General features: G+C 51.9%; 2 protein-coding genes across 2 annotated transcripts; both read left to right on the top strand.

Annotated features, from left to right (window-relative positions):
- The first annotated feature begins 3,395 nt into the window (after nucleotides 1-3,395).
- On the top strand, nucleotides 3,396-16,799 carry LOC148595401 (olfactory receptor 14A16-like). The gene is made up of 2 exons (XM_088520942.1): nucleotides 3,396-4,286; nucleotides 16,758-16,799. The coding sequence occupies exons 1-2, from the start codon at nucleotides 3,396-3,398 to the stop codon at nucleotides 16,797-16,799; spliced, it is 933 nt and encodes a 310-aa protein (XP_088377068.1).
- Nucleotides 16,800-19,338: 2,539 nt separating this feature from the next.
- Nucleotides 19,339-20,274, top strand: LOC148595400 (olfactory receptor 14A16-like). Its single transcript, XM_088520941.1, has one exon. It carries the CDS (start codon nucleotides 19,339-19,341, stop codon nucleotides 20,272-20,274), a length of 936 nt encoding a protein of 311 aa, XP_088377067.1.
- The last annotated feature ends 3,396 nt before the right edge of the window (nucleotides 20,275-23,670 follow it).

Raw genomic sequence — 23,670 nt, 5'->3', positions numbered from 1 at the left:
CATGATGTCACCCTTCATCTGATGCTCACCCACAAGCACATACCCAAACCTTGTCCATGCCATGGAAGCTCTTTGTACATTCGAGCTGCCCCTCCACACAAAGGACCTGCCCCCTCCTCCTCTTCCCTCACAGCCTCCCCTGAAGAGCTTTTACCCCAGCAGTGCAGGCCTCCAGTTGTGTGAGTGGTGATAATGCATCGCAGTTATTGCAATGATGTTAAGGTCCTGTGACAGCTTGTGCTTCTGTCTCCATGCCAGGCTACAGGCATTTGCATATATTTGGGCTGCAAAATATCAGGATGTGGCACAGAAGACAGATTGGTCCTGGTGAAACCTGTTAGCAAGAGCCAAAGACACTGTGTGCAATGGCCCCACTTGAGAGCAGAGCCATGCTGGCATGGAGAGCAGGGGTCAATGCAGTGGTGAGAGGAGGTTCCCACTAAGAGAGTCAAGGCTGCAGTGCCCAAGACCAGGGAGAAACAGAGCTGGGCTGTGAGGGAACGACAGGAGAGGGTTTTGTTGCCGGAGCTGATTTGCAGCACCTTGGGGCCTGGGACAGAGGTGAGCCCATGTCCAGGCAGGAGAAGGTGCCCCTGAAGATGTCCTTGGGCTTGACCCAACTGCGATCCACCAATTCTGGGGCCATCATTAGCCCCATCATGATTTCGAGGGTGCAAAGAGGTTGTGTGGGAACAAAGCGAGAAGCTTTTAGGAGAGCAGAGACCAGAGCAGACCCCTTGGTGTGAGGTGCCTCTCCCACTTATGAAGCACGCTCAGCTGCAGGAGGGATTGGACATAGTTTGCCATAGATCCCAGGCTGTGCCTCCTAGAGGAGACATCTGGTTATGCTGGACAAGCCAGACATCTATCTTGGCCCTGCAGCCTATTTCTATGTCACTGAATTAAATGTCTGCACTGAATTATATGAACTTTTTGTACTGTAATGATCCGCCAGGGTCTCTACATTATACTACATGGTGCCCCCCTCTTGCCTCTTTCTGGGTGTCCTGCCTATTAGGGGCTTCATAACTAGAGCCTTCCAGAGTGGGACACTTCCAACTTTCATAGTCATCCTCTGATAAAACAGACGGCAATTTTGGAATCCTTTTTTCCCCCATTAATTAGGAAAGGACAACAAGTGTGATTCTTTTAGCTTACTTCATGCACATTTCCCAGGAGGAGGGAGCACAAGGGACAGAGAGATTGGTGAGTTCAGCTGTTCCTCTGCTCCTGAGCGGGGCCAGGCTCCTGGGACAGAGGCAGCTCGTGGCAGCCTGTCAGCACTGCCCAGAGACAGCCGAGTGCAGGAGCAGCTCCTGTGCCAAGAGCAGCAGGGCTGCGGGCACTGCCTGCTGCTGCGGACAGGGGAGGAGAGAAGGCAGCGAGAGGGGAACGGCAGTGTGGAGCAGAGAGGAGAACTTGTTGTGGGAGAAACCTTTCCAGCCCTTGACATGGTGAGCAGGGCAAATCTGCTGAGGTTCTTGGAGGGCTCTTCTAAACTCAGTGCATATAATTAAGGATTGGGATTTTAAAGGTCTCTCTCCTGGAGTATCCAGGGTTTAGCAGGAGGAGGAGATTCCCTGCCACATGCACGAGGGGTCCTTTCCTGGAGAAGAGCAAGAGAAGGGCTACTTGAAAGGGAAGGAGCTTTCCTTCAGGTATCTGCTCTTTCAGCCTCCTTATTATGGCTGGGAGAAGGAAGGAACAAGTTTTCTACTTTGGTAAGGATCTGAGAGTCCTAAACCTTCTCTCTGAAAGATTAAGAGAGAATGGAGAGGTGAGAAACCTCAGCAATCTGCTTCATCCCCCCCTTAGCCTAGAGGCAGCATCAATATCATCTTTGTGGCCTCCTAGGACTTTATGTGACCTATTTCTTAAGACCTGCAACTGCACAGCTGTCTTTGGACATTGCCCAGAGGTTTGTGCAGGGCAGAGCTGAGCACAGATAGGGTCGTATGGGATCTGTGAGCAGGGACAAGAGCCAGGGACAGAGGAAGGGCTGCCGGCAGGGACAGCTGCTGGCAGCAGAGATGGGCAGGGAAGGGGCAGGAAGTGCAGGGCAGGAGCCTCCTCCTCTGCAGCCAGTCCTGGGTGATCTCTCCTGCCATGGGACCATCTCCAGCCTCCCCACCAAGGGACTAAGGTGTCCCCCTCTGTGAGGTGACGTACTCATCTGGTAAGGTGAAGGTTTTCCACAATGCCTCCCTGTCCCTCTCCCTTCCTCCCCCCAGCACATTGAAGGTGTTGCTCCTTAATTCTTCTCCTGTCCATGCTGCTCCTGTTCTTGCTCTCAGCTTCCCATGGTTGAGTGTTTTCAGCTGCACTTCGGACATTAATGCTACAAGTTGTGGAACAGAGGGGTCTGAATGGGAATGAGGTTCTTTCCAAGCCTGTCCTGTAGAGCTGCAGGAAAAGCAGTCCCTGGGTCTGGGAATTGAGCTGACTCTCCCTTAAGGAGAGCCCATCTTCAGTGTTGCCAGTCCTTTGGCTCTTGCCCTGTGGTGTCCTGCCAGGCTGCCCCCTTCCCTCCTGAAAGGCTCTGCTGTCTCACGGCCATTCTGTGATATCTGAGTGACCCGTGAGGAAGCTGCAGAGATGCTGAGGGTATGGAGGTGGTGGTGGGAGGCTGTTCAGAAGCAGCTGAAATGAGCCCTGTGAGACTTTGGCCAGGAGTGTGGAGCCCTCCCTTAGGTGTATGGAGACAGGGTGAGAAAGGTGGAGATGGGCACTTAGAAACTGCACAGCTCTGCTCTCAGCAGGGCCTGTCTCCTTTTAGGGCACCATATGAGCATGATGACACTAGCTCAAGGAGACCGGTGCACAGGACCTCTGGGAACGAAACTTAACAGACAAATGAGATGTCCTGACTCTGCACATAAGTGACTGTGGATGCATTCCTCTAAGGACTCAGAGTTGAAATGTGAAGGATTTGTCCTTTGGGGAACACTCACGAGGAGTGACAAGGACATCTCAAAGAAACTAAAAATTACTGTTCCTCAAACCTCTTTGCTTATTTGGGAGTCAAGATGCTGAAAAGCTCATCTACATCTTGAATGGATCTCACCTGCCAGAAAAGGTAAAACATCCAAAAGTGTGGCCTCCGTTCTGCCAGAAAAGGTAAAACATCCAAAAGTGTGGCCTCCGTTCCCCATTTCCCACTACTGTTCAGCACAGACAGCTCTCGAGTTGAGGTCTCTGCTCCTCACAGCACACACAACCAGTGAAAAATGGAGCTCAAGCAAAGGAACTGCACTAAGACACTCTTACTCTTACTAAAGAGAGGCAGTGGTGAGTGGTGTCATAAAAGAAATGACTTCGGAATTTTATTTCTTGTAAAGTCCCTCCTAACTTCTCATTGCTTTCCTTAGACAGGTCCACATAACTGCAGGGAGCTAATGTCCAACAGCAGCTCCTTCAGTGACCTCCTCCTCCTGCCATTCTCAGACAGGCGGGAGCTGCAGCTCTTGCACTTCTCGCTCTTCCTGGCCATCTACCTGGCTGCCCTCCTGGCCAACGGCCTCATCATCACAGCCGTAGCCTGCAACCACCACCTCCACACCCCCATGTACTTCTTCCTCCTCAACCTCTCCCTCCTTGACCTTGGCTGCATCTCCACAACTGTTCCCAAATCAATGCACAATTCTCTGTGGAACACCAGGGCCATTTCCTATTTGGAATGTGCTGCCCAGATATTTTTCTTCGTCTTCTTTTTTGCAGCAGAGTTTTCTCTCCTCACAGTCATGGCCTATGACCGCTACGTTGCCATCTGCAGACCCCTGCACTATGGGACCCTCCTGGGCATCAGAGCTTGTGTTAAAATGGCAGTAGCTATCTGGGCCTGTGGCTTTCTCTATGCTCTCCTGCACACAGGGAACACATTTTCCATTCCACTATGCCAAGGCAATGTGGTGGAGCAGTTCTTCTGTGAGATCCCCCACCTCCTCAAGCTCTCCTGCTCACACTCCTACCTCAGGGAAGTTGGGCTTCTTGTTGTTAGTACCTGTTTAATCTTTGGGTGTTTCGTTTTCATTGTGGTGTCCTATGTGCAGATCTTCAGAGCTGTGCTGAGGATCCCCTCTGAGCAGGGCCAGCACAAAGCCTTTTCCATGTGCCTCCCGCACCTGGCTGTGGTGTCCTTGTTTGTCATTCCTGTATTGTTTGCCTACCTGAAGCCTCCCTCTATCTCCTCCCCACTTCTAGATATGGTTGTGTCCATTCTGTACTCGGTGCTGCCTGCAGCCCTGAATCCCCTCATCTACAGCATGAGGAACAAGGAGCTCAAGGAGGCACTGAAGAAACTCATCCAGTGGGTACAAGGTCAATGGTAACAACTGTTTCATTCACTCACCAGGATATCTGCCTATAGGTCGTATTTTATCCATTTATTTCTTTTTTACTTCTCTCTTTTACATCCATCTTAAAATAATAAATGATAAAATAAAGATAACTAGTTTTTGTCATGTCTGCACAGCAATCTCTCCTTCAGCACTTAAACACAGACCATGATTAAGCAGGAAGACAGGCTTCCCCCTTCAATAGCAGACAGGGGGTTTATCTGAGCCGCTTCTTTGAGCTCCCTTGGATGTGCCCAGTGCAAGGAGGAGAGTTTCCCTCTGCAGGGTCTTTTCCAGCAGTGACACCAAGGGACCTCTGGGGTACAGAGTCACGGCGGGACAAGGGCAGGTGGGGCAAGACCAGGGGTCCAGTGTTGTTTAGGAGATCTCAGCTCTCGTGCCTATGGTTAGAGTGTGATCTCAAATCTCTCTAATATGACAGAAATGGCAACCAAGTGTCACCACAGGTTTCCATGGTTCCATGCAAAGCTCCAACACACAAAACTAAACATGAGTGAATTGAAGGAAAGTCTAGAGGCAGCCTTCCCATGGCAGTTCATCTTTCCTGAAGACACATTCCAGGAGGGCAGCAAGACTTTCTCTATTTAGAGTTGGCCTCCTCACTTCTGTGCTGTCCTTCCATGCTTTATTCTGCAGATATGGCCCAGGAAATCTCATAACCTGGAAGAGAGAGGCTTGTTTTCCCTCGTACCCTGGAAGAACAGGCAGGACCAGTCCTTGGGCTCCCTTAAGCCACAGTTGGACTCCAGAATAACATTTCCATAATGAAAGGGGATCTGCCCTATGATGGTCCTGAATCTGGCCTCTCTTTAGAAACAGGAATCAAAAAATATGCTCAAGGGTGTGCAACCACAAATGGGCCTGCTCTTCTGCTTGTGAACTCCATGAGATCCAGGGGATGACCTCAGCATTCCAGGGTGATCTGTTAAGCCTCAATCTAGGGTTCATCTCTCAGTGACCACTGCAGATAGGCAATGGTCTCTGCATTGCCTGTGCCAGGCTGCCCCACACGTGACTGTGCTGATGAGGGAACCCCCAGGGGATCTCCAGGCACAGGGTTTGCCTGGGAATGGGCACTGAGTGCAGCTTTAACGAAACAGGGATGACTCACAGTGCAGGGACCAGAAGGTAGAGCAGTAAACCCAGGTGCACATGGGGAAAGGAGGGCTCTGCAATCCCCAGAGAGGCACTGGGGACCCAGGAGGCCCAGGGAAGGGGCAGTGGAGGGCGATTCCTGCACCCGCAGTGAAACACCACAGCCTGGAGCTAGTGGCCACCCAAAGACATCTCCTGCCATTGCAATATTGTGGGGGCACTCTGAGTACCATCAGACCTCAGCCACCAGTATCAGTGGCCACAAGGGCACACTGATGGCTCATGCTCAATTTGTTGCCAGCCATGATTCCCAGGTCCCTTTTTGTGGAGCTGCTCTCCAACAGGTCAACCCCCAGCCTGTCCAGGTGCATGGGGTTATTCCTCCCTAGCTGCAAGACCCTGCACTTGCCCATGATGAAATTCATGAGGTTCCTCTACCCGCAACTCCCCAGGCTGTACAGGTCCCTTTTAAAGCCTGCACAGACCTCTGGGCTATCAGCCATTCCTCCCACTTTTCTATCCTCAGCAAACTTGCTGAGGGTGCACTCTGTCCCTTCAGGTCACTGATTAATAAACTGAACAGGTTTTGACTGACTCCTGGTACCAAGAGCTGCAGGTCTCCAATTAGGCTCTGCGCCACTGATCACAACCCTAAAGCCTAAACCTAAAGCCTTCTCCTCAGCCCTGTCCTCAGTTCCTCAAACTTCTATCTGTCCTGACAGACAAGGTTATATTCTTCCCCACACTGTGGTACTGCCAGGAGCTTTACTTGGTAGTGGGAGGCAGTATGAATAGCCAAAACAACCCCAAAAATCCCCAGTTTAGAGAATTTCAAACTGGACATCAGGATGAAGAAATGACACCTGAAGGCTGGTGCTGTGGTGCAACAGGACACCCAGGAGGAGCCAAGGATCATCCCATGGCTTTGGGAAGGAACAGCCAGTGGGGATGCAGAGACAACAGTGAAGGGAAGGAGATCCCATGCAAAGTGGGGAAGCAGGGTGGGTGTCTACAGGCTGCATGGACACGGCTGCAGGCATGAGACAGCACAGGACAGGCTCTGCTGGAGACAGACAAAGGCACTGCCAAGGCCCAAAGACACCAGAGCAGGTCAGCATCTTCTTGGCTATGGCTGTTGTCTCTGCCACCAAGGCCTGTCAGGAGACACTGGGCCTCAGTGTCCCTCTTGCTGACACCCCAAAAGGTGTCATATCATTGTCCTGCACTGAGCACTGCACAGCCCCACCCACACACTGTCCCCAAGAGGACCTGGAAAACATGTGGGAGAAAGGATCTCCTTTCCCAGAAGCTCAGTGGCCGAGCTTGGACATTTTGCCTGATAAAACACCTCAAGGGTTAATGTGGCATCAGAGCCACCCCTACGTTTCCTCTGCCTACCTGTTATCAGTGATGACAATTTTCTGCTCTAATCAGCCCCTGGAGACACTTTACTGCTAACAACTATCAGTGGGACCCATTAAAACTCAACAAAATGTTGAGGGTCGATCTTGACTTTGAATTCTCTCAGTAACTGAGGTTCATGGATTCAGCATGAAATATACCATGGGGCTCATTAAAATGCAAAAAGCTCTCACAGACCATGTCCCTCCCTGCAATTTTTGTCTAGGCTTGTATGACTAATTGGAGAGGTTTAGGGACTGTAGCTGAAAGGTGGAGACATCAATAATATACAAGTATATCTGATTTTACAGGTTTTTATTGTTACTATTAACATCCAGCTTTCAGAGTAATCGACAGCAATATTCTGGAATTGGAATCAATCCAGAATGACTCCCAATGAAGTCTGGACATCTAGGAGAACCACCGTCCCAGAGCTCAAGCACTGTATGGACACTCTTCCTTCCCTCCCCAACCTGCCATTTCTCACATCAGCCACCTGGGACTTCCATCACTCTTGTTAGGAGCTTCTCTGTTCTACTGAATCAGCAACTGAAAGTTCGAGCTCATCTGCTGCAACTCCCGACTGCTTTCCTAAAGAGAGTTCCTTAGAGAACTAGCTGCAAACAAACACAGGGTTTTTCTTAATCGCAAAGAAACAGAAATAAAGCTTGAAATAATTTCACAAATAATAACTGTGCTCTTTGAGTGTAGGCTAAGCCCAGCATGTCAACAATGAGGTTCCCTTGCTACAAGGAACAGCCTTCCTGAAAGACAGAGCAACCTTTAAACTCCTGAAGTGCAAACCAGCAGCTGGGTCCCAGAGTGAACAAAGAGTAACACGGGGAGTCACAATACTGCGGTTCTACAATGGCCAACTCGTGGCCTGTAAAGATGGTGTTAGAAATTGTCAATTTAAGTAGGACATGTGGGAATGGGAGAGCCACACAGCTCCTGGGTGCCCTGGGTCATGATGTGGGCCATGCTGCTTTTGGAGATCCCAGACCTGCCTCAGCTTCTCTACAAAAGCAGGGAAAAGGCCCTGATGCAAGACCCTAGAGAAGAGGGATTTTCCTGGCTGCTCAGAGCAACCCAAAGAAGGACTTGGGGATGTCAAAGGAAACTCAGTCCCCCAACACCAAAAGCACTGGACCCTCCTGGACCCTTAAGATGGGAGCAGGAGCGGGCAGGGGAAACAGCCACGTCCCAGACTTCCTCCATCAGGCCTTCAGCTCTGCAGCTTCTCATGGCTTCAGGGGAGCTCCCTAAATCAACACTTCCCATGACCCTAGTGCATCGAGCAGACTGAGCAGACACAGAGGAGACAGGAGAGAGAATGGGGAAAGACCCCAGGGCGCAGACTGCACCTTCCTGTGCCAAAGTCAGGATGCTAGAGGCTGAATAGGCAACCCAAAGAAAGGAGGAAAGGCGTGCTTTGCTTTCAGTGTCTGGAATGCCACATATCTGAAAGCTTCAAGAGGGATGCAGTCTCCCTTCTGCAAGATTTACTCCAGGACTGTGCAAACACTATGGAAAGAGGAATGTTGGTTGTTGGAAGCTTCAGCAGTACGGGAGTGGGGAGATTTCCAACTTGTGATCAAGTCAAAATTCAGCTCCTGAGGCATGACAGTGCCTTACAGGCTCCATATGGGAGCCTGGACAGCAGTGATGCACTGGGTGAGCCTGTCCTGAGACACCCAGGGTCAAAGTGTGGGAGATGCAGGGTGCCAGGGCTCTACAGGTCCCAAAGAGAGGCAGGTGCCAAGAACTATACCCAGGGGAGAAACACTACTTGGAGGTGTAATGGAAAACCCCAAAGCATAAGTAAGGTGCAAAAGAGAAATGGCTTTCCTCGGGGTCAGATGAAAGAAAGCTGGGCATAATTCATAAAATTTGAAGAAACTTCCTCAGATTTTCTACCTGGCCTAACCCGTGGTTTTGGAACCTGTCAGGAACCAATGTCCTGTCTCAAGCCCTCTGGAGGGAAGACATGTTAAGAATACGTTTGCTCTTTTCTGACATATCATCTCTATCTTATCACAGATCAAGAAACCTTCCTGAGGACTTTTAAAAGCAAAAAGCCTGTAGAGCCTTTCTCAGAAGAGTAGATTCCTTGAGGTTGCAGCAGGAGATCCTGCTGAAGGCAGGTCCCAGCAGGCAGGTCCAACGAACTTTGGGTTATCTCTGAGGAAGGAGATCTAAGAATCTCTCTCTGGATCCTATGCAGAGTTTGGTCATGCTCATAGACAAAAAGATTGGTTCTTAGTATCTAAGAAGCATTTCCCATTGTTCATTTCTTTTTCTCTCACTGTTGCCTCACATGCCATTTGTGTGACCCTCCAAGAAAATCCAACTGCTCTGTGCCCTCCACAAGGGAGATTTGCACAGCATGAAGATCCTCCTTGGACTTCTCTGGTCTACCCTGAACAAACCTTGCTCTTCCAGCATCTCCTTTTCTTCGGCACACTCCAGCCCCTGACCATCTTCTTGTCCCTGTGCTGGACTCCCTCTCACTTGTTAGTGCCTGTGCAGAACTGGAGAGACCAAATGGGATCTGGTGTACAGGCATGGTCCCCACTGTGCCAAAAACAGAGGTAGAATATGTCAGTGGCCCTCCTGGTTGTGTTCTCCCAAATACAAATCCAGGATCGTGGGCAAAATATGGCACAAAGACCCAGAGAGGTTCTCAGATATCCTCCTATCCTCAGAGATAATGTAAATTTCACTGGAAAAGCCTAAAGACAACACCTCTACTGGGAAGTGTCTTCAGCAGGGTGTTGGATCCCTACCTCCAGATGGCTCCCTAAAAGCAAGCTCAAGGAATCTGCTATTCTGAGACTCTTTCCAAAGGGACCTGTGGATTTCAAATTGCCGCCTCCACCACTGACCAAGAACAGGTATCACAGAGCCATCCATCCCCTGAGAAACCTGATTCTTGTGAGGGGGCATCTCTCTGTCTGCAAGTGTCTGCATATCCACAAAGTGCAGAAATGGCTCTGACTGCTTTGTTTAACTACCAGTTTGTATGAGGGATCACAATGGATTAGGGTCTGCCATGGGAAGATGTAATGAGGGTCCAGCTTCAACAGAAAGCCTTAAAAGGAGTGAGAAGATAACTGACTCCATTAGAGTGACTCAAATCCTGAAGACTCAGGTAATCATCGAGACGATCAGAAACTGCAAGCCTGAACATCAGCTGACAGAAACCATGAAACTGTGAGAACCCCTGGGTCACACCAGGATGCTCCAAGGAGAGAACAGGGAAACCAACAGTCCTCCCTCTGCTCTCCCAGCAGGACCCTGGGGTGGCAGGCTGGGCTCTGGAGCAGAGCACTGCAGCACGCCACTACCTGCACACCTAAACAGAGGGTCCTCAGCCTGCAACTGCCTCTGCATCAAGGACACACTGGGCTAAGCACCACACTTCTGGCACCATCCTTGTTTGTCCCAGTGCACAAGGCCCAGGTCCGGCCTCAGGCAAGCAGTGGCCCTGGTCCGGAATTGCCCGGTGGGGAACACCAGCATCTCGCTTGGCTTTTTGAAGGGCAGGCAAATCAAGAGACATGGACTCTTCCAGTCTCTTCCTGCACTCCAGAGACATCACAGCACCCCCAGCAGCCCCCGAGGGTTCCCTGGCAGCAGCTTCCCTATTGCCACTGTCTCTAATCCCTCCATCACTATGTCCACCAGTCTCCTGGCCACATCTTCCGTATCAATGGCCTTGGTCCTGCACCTGGCAGAAGCTCTGCAAGGCTTTTCTGGAGCAGGCAGCTTCTTTTTCCCTGTAGACCCTGGTGTTTTACATGCAGGAGCCTCCAGGCCTCCATGTGCCTGGCTGCCTGCCCTGGCAGTGCGCGGTGGTTTGGGAGGCAGATGTGGCACCTCCGCTCTTAGCCCAGCTCTGCTGGGCAGGGTCTCCCTGAGCCTCACAGGAGTCGTCTTGAGAAGGGCAGCGGTCAGGCAGGGCCTTTGCCGGCCTCACTGCTCAGCTCTGTACCTTTGCAATGACCTGATCAGCATCTTCAAAGCCCTGGGTGTCAGACAGCAAAGGCCGCCTGTCCTTTTGTGGGGACAAAGTCAGGGTCTGCAAGCGTCACCTCGCTGCGTGCGGTTCCTGCTTGCCCACCTGCAGGGAGAAGGAGGCACATGATGGAGAGGGTTGTGTTGCTACAAGCAGCCTCTGAGGCACGGGAAGCCCCAGCCCCATGTTGAAGGGAAGCTCATGGTCGAGCACAGCCCAGCTACATGTGGTCCAAAGAGGATCTCTGACTCTCCGCACAGGGCTCCCAGGATCCATATGGGCCTTGGAGCATCCCAGTCATGCTTTGTGTTCGAGAAAATCCCCACAGCCAGCAAGAAGCAGCCCCTGGCCAGAGGAGGTGAGGTCTGGCTGGCTTGGCCCCCCATGCTTGTGCTCTCCATGCAGCTCCCATCCCTGCTGTCAGCCTCCCCCTCCAGCCCCAGCACTCACCTTCCTTGTGCTCTTGCTCCTGGCAGGACGCCCATTGCTGGGCTGGGAGCAGGCGTTCGCCTGCCTCTCCTTCTCCATCTCCAGGGCACTCGCTGCACCCGGGGACTTGCTGCTCTGGGGACCAACGCGAGCTGCTCCTTCTGCAAGAGCTGCTCTCCTCAGAGTGCAACCCCAAGGGTGGTGCTCTGGCCTAACACAGCCTTGGTTGCCATGGGCACTGCCCCATCACAATGGCCCTGGGGACATGATGCCACCCCCATCACAAAGCCCTGGCCGTTGCCATAGGGACTCCCAGGGGTATGTCCTGGTGGTGGCCAAGGGCACCCACATCTCATCTCGGTGCCTTAGTGGTCAGCAAGGGGAGGCCTTTTGGGTCCCTGTGCCATAGTTTGGCCATTCTCACGGGTATTTATTTGGGAGAGCACGGCCAGTGGGGCCACATGCGTGTTCTACCACTCTTTTTGGCACAGTGGACACCATGCCTCTATACCAGATCCCATTTGGGCTCTCCAGTTCTGCAAGGAAACAAACAAACCAGAGAGAGTTCAGCACAGGGACGAGAAGTTGGTCAGGGCCTGGAGCATGAGGCAGGTAAGGAGACCTGGAAGAGGGATGTTTGTTCAGCCTAGACCAGAGAAGGCCCGGAGAGATCTTCATGCTGTGCACAAATACCTTGTGGAGGGCACAGAGCAGCGGGATTTTCTTGGAAGGCCACATTAATTGCATGGGAGGCAGCAGGGAAAAGATGGACAACGGAAAATCTGCAGCGTATGAAGGATTCACAGACTTCGGTGTTATGAAAGCAAAGACATTATTTGCTACTGACCTTAGGTTAACCTCCACATCTCCCCCTTCCTTATTTAGTTTTTATTTGAGCGGTCATCACTTGATTGATTGATCATACAATTAACCATTGTACACATGATAACAGACAACGTAGACAATTAACAACAAGCAAAATGCAATTAACCTAATAATCAAAAACTTTACAATTTGCATTTTCCAAAGCCCAAACTGTCTTAACCAAGAAAATACTCCTATTAAACTTGTTTGAAAGGGATTGTCTGTTGTTGACATGGCTAACGTTACCCATATGTTTCTTGGCTGTTTGACCCAGTTTGGGACAAAGGCTGCACAACTGCTGAGGAAAGCCAGGGCCGTACACATCGTGAAGGGACCCATCTTGGTTTCCTGTCTGTCAAAACAAAAGCATAATCCCTCCCCCAAGTTACTAAGTCTTTTGGACCTTCCCACTTCCCTGTAACTAGATCTTTTATGGTAACTTGGGATCTTGGCTGTAAACTTTCTGACCGTTGGCTGAGTAACTCAGCTCTCACCTGCTATGTTACGATTTAAAAAATTAATACATATAATGCTTTATCCAATCTTTCTTGGGGGCCATCTCTCTGAGCTCCCCCTCTCTGTTTAATGAACATATTTTTTAGGGTCTGGTGCGAGCGTTCAATCACTGCCTGCCCAGTAGGAGAATGAGGAATATCGAAGATATGTTGAACGCCCCATTGTTTAAGGAAGTCCTGGGTTTGCATAGCACCATACACAGGCCCGTTGTCTGTTTTTATCGTTTTTGGAACACCCATGACCGCAAAACATCTTAACCAGTGCTTACACACATCCCGACTTTTCTCCCCAGTATGTGACCATGCGTGAGTAATAAAGCAGGGATTGGCTCAGCTATTTAACAAAGTCCATAAATTTCACAATTGGGCCATCAGCAAAGGATTGGCAACCTCTCAAAGTGTAGCTCCCTCCAAGCGCTTCAACAGGCCTTCGACATTTAAGGAATCTGTTCCAACATTAAGATTTAGAGTTGTGAATTTTTAAAAAGCCATGGTTGCAGCTACCAGCTCTACCAGCTGTGTGGAGCCTGGTACTTGAACCTCAGTTTGCCGCTCTGCGTCCGCTGACATTTTCCAGGCAATGGCAGCCTTTTTAGTTTGTCCTGATCCATCTGTGAAGACAGTAATACCTGAAAGGGGAGTTTGCTGCCAAAGACACCTTGCTAATAAGGGAATGTTAGGAAGTTCTGACCACAACATATGCAGGGGATAGTGAATGTTCATCTGTCCTGCAAAGTCTGCTAAAGCCACCTGCATGATTAAATGTTCTACTAATAACCATTGCAAATTTTCCTTTGTTGCAGGAAGATAAATGAATCTTGGATCGCTGCTGTTTAATATTCTTAAGCGCATTGTTGCTTTCTGAATTAACTGTGCATATTCTTCTGTTGTGGTGATAATTTCTTTTTGACTGTCCATGAGGTAAGAAGATCCACTCCAGCACTCGAAGTGGATCTGTCAATGACCCATATGGCACGTGAATAAGTGAGCTGGAGCTGGCTTGCTTCCACCTCCCGGCCTTTGGGGCAGTTTTTCTTGAGATGGCCATTCTCTCCACATTGAAAACACTTCCCCGCTTCTCCCTTTTAAGGCAGGATTTGGTTTTTCTCAGTCAAATGCACCAACAACGCATACACGACCGGCATAGCTGTTAATATTTCTAAGTTCCCCTGTTGAACTGCCTCTCTGCTAAACATTTCCCAGTGAATCAACCCTTGATCCCCTTTTGTAACCTCATTATGTGGGTCTGAGGGTGGAAATCAGGTTCCTTCTCCGGGTCCATGGGGCCTGGGTCGAACGGATGGTCGCACGGAGGATCAGCCGCCCCCCCATACGGTGGTGCTGATGGTGCTGCTGCATGTGGCTGATTGCTTTTGTCCCCCTGAAGATCCCAGGCCGTTTTTAAGGTGACCATGATCTGCCACCAGGTGCTCACATGTTTTACTGCGGCTGTATCACCATCCACCATCGCCTCCTTAAGGCCCTTTCCGAGTTCTTCCTACACCTCTCGCTGCAGTGTGCCTTCCTTCGGGAAAGTAGGTACCTTCTCCCGAATCCACTCTAGTAGAGTGACTAAATCCTTCCCAGAAACCTGCCAGTTCTCTTTGTGCACCACGCGCTGCAGCGCGTCCAGGCTGCGTTTCTGCCCTTGAGACATTCTGCCTCCCGTGGTTCCCAGGATGCTGTCCTCTAATTAAGCGATGGGTGCCCACCAGAGTTCTTCCTGCTCCGTTCCTGGTTCAGCTGGGTTACACTGCCGGGTTCGGGCTTTGTGAGCTTCCCCTGTGTTCTTGCCCCAACTTTGGGCGACATTTGCAGTGTCTGAAGCAATCACAGTCTTCGGTGTTGTGAAACCAAAGACCTTTATTTAAACACAATTTATAGAGCTTCTGACCCCGGAGACAGCCCCCGCCCTGCCTGGCAGCACGTTAAGCCCCAAACCCAACCAACCCATCAACCAGATGATCACGCGCTGATCACATGTGAGGCTGTCCAGTGAGTTCCTTGATCATGTGCTGGCCAGGTGGCTGCAGCTCCCGCCTCTCCTGCTCAGCCCCTCATCTGCCGAGGGGACATTCTTTGCTACTGACCTTAGGCTGACCTCCGCAGGTGGTGACTTGTGTCTGGGACCAGGGCACTGCTCTTTCCTAGACCCTCTCCTGGGAAAGCACTGCAGGAGCAAGCACACCCTGGAGAACAACCTTGCCGATGTCCCTGGGACCAATGACAGGGTCCCTTCTGTGTGAGAACGTGACATGCCAGCAGCAGGGCCATGGCTGCTGTTCGTACTCTGAGGTCCTTTCTGCCTGAGTAGCTGATAGACCCAAACTTGTGACTCTGAGGACACTTATTGCTCTGGATAGTCCAGAGGGGGCTCTTAGCTCCCACAGGCTGTTGTGATGTTACCTCAGTGTCCGGTGGTGACCAGACAGAAAAGGCCCATGGTTTGGATGTTGGTTGTGTTGGCCTTTCTGCCTCAGGACCTGGTAGGCCAGCAGCAGGAAAATGGCCTGGATGTTTGTTAGTGAGGTCACTGCTGTGCCAGTCCCTGATAGGCTAGCAGCAGGGACATGGCCTGGATATTGGTAGTGAGGTCACTGCTGGGCCAGTCCTTGATAGCCCAAAAGCAGGGATGTGGCTCTGAGGGTGACTGTGAGGTCACATCCTTCTCTGTAGACTTGACGTCATCAAGAGGCTCTGGGTTGCTGAGGTTTCTTGTGACGTCACCTCTGTCCCTGCTGCTGATAGGCCAGAGCCAGCTGAAGGTTCCAGGGCACATTGTGAGGTCACTGCTGCCCCGTGCAGGATTGTCCAGCAGCAGAACCAGTCCCAGCCAAGGGCCTATGAGGTCCCCTCAGTGTGAGCAGCTGATCAGAGGACAGGGCTATGACATGGGCTGTGAGGACGCGTCTGTCTGTGTAGAAGACAGGCTGGAAACACTCTGGCCATGCAGGGCTGTCCCCAGAGCAAGTCCTGGAGATGGAGATGGAGAAGGAGCAGCAGGTGAACGGCTGTTCCTCATCCATGGACGGGATCCCTGGAGTGCAGGAGTACACGAGGGAGGTGAGCGGTGGGGCTGGAGGGAGAGGTGGGCGGCAGCAGGGATGGGACCTGCACAGAGAGCACGAGAATGGTAGGGAAGGAGACCTGGGCCAAGGTAGCCAGGCTGGAGCTTCTCCAGTGAGGGAACACCTATTCCTGGCCATGGGCATTTCCTCTCACACAAAGCAGCCCAACGGGCACTCTCTCCTGTGCCTGACGCTGGTTCAGGAAGAACAAGGTGCCACTGAAGATGTCCATGGGCCTTGACAGCCTTTGATGCAGCCACCCGGAGGTCCTTATTAGCCCGTTACCTGTTCATGTCATGTGGTGGGATGAAGAGGAGTTCAGGGGAGGAGAGCTAGAAGGGTTTGAGAGTGCAGAGCCTGGAGCAGAGACGTGGCGGGGCCGGGGTGCCTCCCATTTATGCAGCACCCTGGATGTAGACGGGATGGGCTTTCCCTACAGCCAGTGCTGGAATGTCTGTGTTTGGGTACAGGACAGAAACGCAGGATGCCCTGGGGCACTTGCCCAGCAATCACTCCAAGGGGACATGGTTTTCCTGTGGGTGCCCTGCTGTATCTGCTAGAGACGTGTGGTTGTGCTGGACACTTCAGGCATCAGACAAAGCCCTGCCAGCACTTTTCTGTGACATCAAATCAAGACTCTGCATTGAATTACAAGAGCTGTTGGTTAATCCTGCAGTCTTCCCATACCTCAGCTTCATGGGGAGTGTTGCTGCTGTCGTAGTTGGCATCTGGGGTCATTTCAGATGGCCAAGACGGCCGATTCCCCAACTCGTGCTCTAGGATCATGCAGGTCTCCTAGTAGCTCCATCAGAGCAAGCAGACACTGACACATGCCTTGCACCTCCTCAGTCTCTTCTGCTGTCACCAGGTGTTTCTGTGGGAGCTGCTGACTCTCACCCTGCATCTCCAGTGACTGTGGTGGAGCTTTGACAAGGACCTCGTGGGCAGATCTCTGTGATCTGCTCACTTCACTTTTGGCAGGGGGAACCCCACCATTGCTGTATTTGTGCAGTTTACAGAAGGAATCCGAATACAACTTCAGATCCAGGCCTAGACAGGTACTGCCCAGATTGATATTTCTGAATCAGCACCTGGACCATGTGTCAATTAACTCCTATTTGTCCACTCCTTGGTCTCCTGTCTAGTTAAGGGATATGAAATGAGGCTTCCAGAGTGGGGTATTTCCAACTTTCATAGATAGTCAACCTTTGATGCAATAAATTGCCATGTTGGAATAATCTCTCTCCACTCATTAGCAAAGGACAACAGGTGATTATTTTAGTTTATTGAAGTGAACATTTCCCAGGAGGAGGGGGCACAAGGGACAGAGAAATTGGTGATTTCAGCTGGGCCTCTGCTCCTGAGCGGGGCCAGGCTCCTGGGACGGAGGCAGCTCGTGGCAGCCTGGCAGCACTGCCCAGAGACAGCCGAGTGCAGGAGCAGCTCCTGTGCCAAGAGCAGCAGGGCTGCGGGCACTGCCTGCTGCTGCGGACAGGGGAGGAGAGAAGGCAGCGAGAGGGGAACGGCAGTGTGGAGCGGGAGGACAGAGCAGAACTCAGTGCATGGCAAAATCTTCACAGCCATTTACATGGTGAGTGTCTGGCTGCAGGGCAATGCTGTTGAGCTTTCTGGAGGGGACTTCTGCTCTCAGTCCATGTCATTATGCACTGGGATTTTAATAGTCTCTCTCCTGGATTATTGAGGGCATAGCAGGCTGAGGAGATGCTGCAGGGCAGGCGTTCCCTGCCACTGTCACAGGGACAGAGCATCCTGCTTCCTTCTCGCAGGGACGTTGCAGGGCGGTGAAGGCAGGGAGTGCAGCCAGGTCTGTTCTTCAGAGCAGTGTCCCTGCGCCTGCTGTGTGCCCGGGGCAGTGACTCTGCAGCCTGCGAGGGGCAGCGCTCAGCCTGCCTGGGGAGCTCCCCATGGGCCTCCAGGGAGAAGCTCTGCCTGAGAGGAGAGACACCTGGCAGGGATTAGGGCAGTGAGGGATTAAGAGGTCTGGAGAAACCTCAGCAAGCTGCTTCATCCCCACCTTATATTACAGATAGCATCACCATCATCATTGTGGCTTCGGAGGACTTTATGTGACCTAGTCATTACAACCTGTGGCCACAGAGCCAGGAGGTTTCTGTAGGGCAGAGCTGAACACATGGAGGGTGATACGGGATCTGTGAGCCATGGCAGGGACAAGACACAGGGACAGAGGAAGAGCTGCTGGCAGGGACAGCTCCAGGCAGCAGAGATGGGCAGGGAAGGGGCAGGAAGTGCAGGGCAGGAGCTGCCTCCTCTGCAGCCAGACATCCATCCATATCCAGGGGCATCTCTCCTGCCACGGGCCCATTTCCTGCTGCCCCACCAAGGGGCTCAGAGTCACTGCTCTGTAATATCACCCTCTGCAAGGTGACATGCCCAGCTGCGTACGGTGAAGGCTTTCCAGGATGTCTCTCTGTGCCTCTCCTTGCCTGCCTTGGTAGCAGCGTCATGGTCTAGCTCCTTGTTTCCCCTCCTGTCCAGGATGCTCCTGTTCCTGCTCTCAGCTTTCTGGGGTTGGGTGTTTTCAGCTGCAGTTCAGGCACTGATGTTGCAAGCTGTGGAACAGAGGGGTCTGCAGGGAAGGAGCTTTTCCATCCCCCTTCTGTCCTGTGCAGCTCCATGAAATGCAGTGCACAGGGCTGGGAAATAGGTCCTTAAGGAGAGCCCATGTCACTGCTAGTGGCCCTTTGGCTGTATCCCTGTGCTTTCCTGCCAGGCGGCCCCCTGCTCTCTAGAAAGGCTCTGCTTTATGAGAGGCCTGTGAGGAAGCTGCAGAGATGCTGAGGGCATGGAGGTGGTGGGGAGAATCTGTTGGTTTTGGCTAGAAGAACAGTGTAGAGACTTCATTTAAGTGAATAGAGAAAGGGTGAGAACCTGAAAAACTGTTTTGTGAAAGGGGACCTCTGCCCTCTGCAGGGTCTGGTCTCCAGTTAGGGCAGCACAGGAGTGTGATCATCCTCCAGCATCGAACAGCTGGGAAATACACTAAGAGACAAATGAGATATCCCCAATCTGCACATAGCAACAGTGGATGGTTTCCTCTCCAGAGCAGAAATACCAAGGAGGTCTAATTTGAGGAGGTCTAATTTGAGGAACACTCCCCAGGGGTGACAAGCACAGCTCCAATCAAATAAAAAATATTGAACAATTCCATAAAACTCTGTTACTCAAACCACCATCTTTGCATTTGGGAGGGAAGATGCTGAAGGGCCCGTTGACATCTTGATTGGATTTCACCTGACAGAAATGGTGAATGGTCAAGCTCATCACCACTCTTCCCTGATTCCCAGTGCTGTACAGCAGGGCAGACTCCCTGGAGTCCAGGGGCTGAGGTCCCTGCTCCTTGCAGCACACTCAGCCAGTGCAAAGCAGAACTCAAGCAAAGTACTGAAAACAAGATCCTCACAATAAAGACAGAGGCAGTGTGAGAGTGTGTGGGGGGAAGATGTATGAAAAATGAGCAACTAGAGAGTTTTTTTTTTTTCCTTGAAAAGTTAATCCTAACTTCTCAATGTCTTCTCTTTTTTGGACAGTCCCCAATGACACGAGGGAGCAAAATGTCCAACAGCAGCTCCCTCAACGAGTTCCTCCTCCTGCCATTCACGAACACGCGGGAGCTGCAGCTCTTGCACTTCTCGCTCTTCCTGGCCATCTACCTGGCTGCCCTGCTGGCCAACGGCCTCATCATCACAGCCGTAGCCTGCGACCACCGCCTCCACACCCCCATGTACTTCTTCCTCCTCAACCTCTCCCTCCTCGACCTTGGCTTCATCTCCACCACTGTCCCCAAATCCATGGCCAATTCTCTGTGGGACACCAGGGCCATTTCCTACTGGGGATGTGCTGCACAGGTCTTTATGTTTGCCTTTTTCATGTCAGCAGAGTATTGTCTCCTCACCGTCATGGCCTATGACCGCTACATTGCCATCTGCAGACCCCTGCACTATGGGACCCTCATGGACAGCAGAGCTTGTGTCAAAATGGCAGCAGCTGCCTGGGCATTTAATCTTCTCTATGCTCTCCTGCACACTGCGAACACATTTTCCCTACCACTGTGCCAAGACAATGTGGTGGAGCAGTTCTTCTGTGATATCCCTCAGATCCTCAGGCTCTCCTGCTCAGACTCCTACCTAAGGGAAGTTGGGCTTCTTGTGGTTAGCGTCTCTTTAGGCTTTGGGTGTTTCACTTTCATTGTGGTGTCCTACGTGCAGATCTTCAGAGCTGTGCTGAGGATCCCGTCAGAGCAGGGCCAGCACAAAGCCTTTTCCATGTGCCTCCCGCACCTGGCCGTGGTCTGTATGGTTGTCAGCACAGCAGTGTTTGCCTACCTGAAGCCTCCCTCCATCTCCACCCCAGCTCTGGATCTGGTTGTAGCTGTTCTGTACTCAGTTCTGCCTCCAGCACTGAACCCCCTCATCTACAGCATGAGGAACAAGGAACTCAGGGATGCACTGAAAAAAATGATTCAATTGGTAATATTTCAGCAGCAGTAAGCTGCCCATCCTTCTACTCAAGTGATATCTAATTTCTCTCAGACAACTCCTGTGATTTCGACATTCTTGCTTTAATAATGCGGTTTGTGCACAAGTTTCTGAATTCATCCCACTTCTCCAGAGGTGTTAACCATGTGTTTCTGACCCAGAGGTCTTCTTTAAATGTGTCTATCACTGTGTCAGAGCTGTCCTTCCCCTAATTAAAGGGTGTGTTTTCAGTGCATCTTGTGGATTGGGCTCTTCTTCCAAAGCTGGTGCCAAGAATTTTCTCCATGACGTTCAGCCTGAAAGATGCTTGTTGCTTTTCTGGGGCTCTTGATGGGCCCAAGGCAATGATCTCCTCGGGGAATATGTTAGGAAATAAGGACTGGATTCAATTCTCACTTGTGAGTGCTGGGTGCTCCTGATAGTGATGAATGGCCAAGTAGTATCTGCGTGGGACTGTCCCCCGTATGGTGGCCTATGACCACATTAGGGACCTTGCAGGCACAGGGAAAGGAGCTTCAAGAGCTGCCCATGATAGCTTATACCTGAAGTCATGGTCTGGATCTAGGGACACATGAACACAGCCTGAGCCATTTTATATGGCCTGTGGTTGCTCAGACCATCATTGACAGGTAGAAGTCCCTTGATATGGTGTTCTCAGGTACAATGATGCCTGTCCAGCTGGGTCTGTGTCCAACCATGACCACAACAACTGCAGAGTCACCCTGTGACCCCAGAGCACCACAGCCCACTCACTCTGTAGAGCAGCACCAGCATCTCGGGGTCCTGTAGGGAGCACCGGGGAGGCTCCAGGACCTTCCAGGCAGACCATAACCAAGGAATTAACCCGGGGAAGGGTTTTCCAGGGAGCAGGGATATTCCTGGGGAAGGGGAAAAGGAGCAATTGTGCTCTTAGAAGGAGGAATAAATGGGGAAAAGAAATATGTTTCTCTGCATGTCAGCTAGGGGCTGGCTGCTGTGTCCCTGGCAGCAGGAGGTGCCAGCAGAGCCCCAGGACAGGGAGCCTTGTGCTGTGCTGGAGAGAGGGGCTGGCATGGGGGCTGCAGGCAGCCTGGGGTAGGGAAGCTCTGGGATACAGGAACAAGAGGCACAGAGTGTCACTGTCCTCTGTGTCCATATGCCACTGGGGCCAGTTCCAGCTTGGAGCCTGATGGGGCAGCTGACACACACAGCCCTGTCCCCTGGAGCTGCTGTGCCCACAGTGGGGCTGGGGCTGTGGGGTGAGTGCCCTGCGGGGGGCACTGCTGTGGGGCCACCCCCAGCCTGGTCTGCTCTGCTGGGTGGGCTGGGAGAGGGCAGGGCAGGTGGGGAGAGCTGGAGAGGGGCTGGGCTGGGCTGGAGAGGGTCCGGAGAGGAAAAGGACGTTTGCTGAGCTGGGTGTCCTTGGTTGCATGGACTGACTGTGAAGGGGCCACAGGGCATTTGTCACGGATTGGTCTCTCACTTCGGCCATTTCCAGTACTCGTCCAACATTGGACATTTGCAGGACTCAGCAGGGGCAGGTTGCTGGGGGTGGCTGCCCAAGCAGGAGGGCTGTGGTGGGCTGAAACACCAAGGGTTGTTGCTGGGTCCATACTGGGGAGACCTTTCCCCATCCTGGAGTGCACCCTGCCCCATGAAGTGTCTGCACAGCAGGACCGTGGGACATTGGGTTCCTTCAGGATCTGAGGCTGCCCTTTTGGTCTGTTTCCTGAAGCAAGAGCCATGCTGACATGCAGCAGAAGCAGGGCATCTTCTTTGGGAGAAGCAGAAGAGAGGGCTAAAGCAGTGAAGCAGGACTGGGGCGAGCGTGTGCGTGAGGGCTGGTCCCTGCAGGTGGTCATTGGCCGCAATGAGCCAGGCTGTTGGGCGCACTCAGCCGCTCCCCGTGTGCCGCACGACTCCTGCTGGGCCTGGCAGTGCTGCCTTCCAGCTCATCTGCCAACAACCTCCTTGCCTTCTTCCTTGCTTGTCCCGCTTTGCCAGGCACCATCCACTCATTGCCAACTCCGTAAGGGTGCAAGAAATCCCACAGCCTGGCACTGGAATGGATACACATTGCTGGAAAAGAACCATTTTTCCTTTGCAGGCCTGGCCTTGGAGGCTCTCTTCCATTCCAGAGAGCAATGCCTGCTCTCCTGAGGATGAGCTTGTCCTCTCCTGGCACTGTTTGAGTGCAGGCATTTAGAAGGGGAGCACCTGAGTGTCCCTGCTGCCTGTGGGAATGCGCTTTGGTTCAGTGATGTCCTACACTCCTTTTCTCTGCTAGAGTTCTCTCCCAGAGAACCACCCTCAGAGGAAGAAAAATAGGAAAAAAAAAAGAAGAAAAAGAAATAAATGAAAAAAATTGGAAAGAAAAAGAAAGAGGAAAAAATAATAAAAATAAAGAGAAAAGAAATAAAAGGTAAAGAAGAAAAAGATGGAAAGAAAAATGAAGAAGAATAAAAAAAAAGAAGAAGTGAAATAGAATAAGAAAAGAAAAAGGATGGAAATGGGCTGTGGCATCCTAAAGGACTCTGTGTAAAGGGAAATCCTACAGGAACCTTTTTCTGGACCCGCTTGCCCCTAGGTTCTGAAATCTTAGGGCTAGTCACACACACCTGCAGTGGGGATGATTTCTGTGCCTGGGATCACTTGGAAACATCACACAACACTTAAAGAATGATACAGGAATATATATTTAAACAACGATAAAAATAAAAATATAATAAAAAATAACAACAACAAGAAAAATAACAACAATACAATCATCAGAACAACAATAAAACCAACAACAATATTAACAACCATAAATGCTAATATAAAAGTCTATAAAGAAAAATCCAAAGAAGAAGTCATTGCTGGTGTCCCTGAGCCCAGCGCTTCCTGGCAGCATCCAGGGTGAAGGGGAGCTTGGCCTGCAAGGGAAAAGGAGGCATGAGCAGGGCCGAGGAGCGGCTCGGGGGCTCCCGTGGAGCAGAGGCTCTTTGGCGGCTGCGCGGGCTCTTTGGCAGCAGCGCTGCCGTCATTGGTGCCCTGGCAGAGGCTTGGCGTGGCCAGCGCAGCCCAGAGGCCGGCAGAGGGGCTGAGGCAGCAGGTGCCCAGGCCTTGGGCGCTCCTGCGCCCTGTGCAGCTCTGCCCCGGCGCCGCGGCCCGCCAGAGCGCCCGCACACCTGGGCCAGGCTCCCGCGCGGCTGCTCCCCAAAGGCAGCGCGGAGCAGCGCCAAGGGGCCGGGCACAGCCCCAGCTCTGCCCGTGGAGCCGGCAGCAGGGGCCATACCTGGGGGCTGCAGCCAGAGCTCTCCCAGTCCATGGGCTCCTCCGTGCTGCAGCTGACCAGGCCATTGGTGTCCCCAGCCTGGAAGGGAGCAGGAGACTTTGGTAGGGGCACTGCGTGGAGAGGAGGAAGCACAAGCGCATCCAGTGGCTGTG

The sequence above is a fragment of the Tinamus guttatus genome, unplaced genomic scaffold, assembly GCF_059628265.1.
Source record: "Tinamus guttatus ecotype Peru unplaced genomic scaffold, ASM5962826v1 Tinamus_guttatus_pri_ptg000106l, whole genome shotgun sequence".
Classification (NCBI taxonomy): Eukaryota; Metazoa; Chordata; class Aves; order Tinamiformes; family Tinamidae; genus Tinamus; species Tinamus guttatus.
The sequence above is the reverse complement of the archived record's forward strand: the minus strand, read 5'-3'. Positions and strand labels throughout refer to the sequence as shown.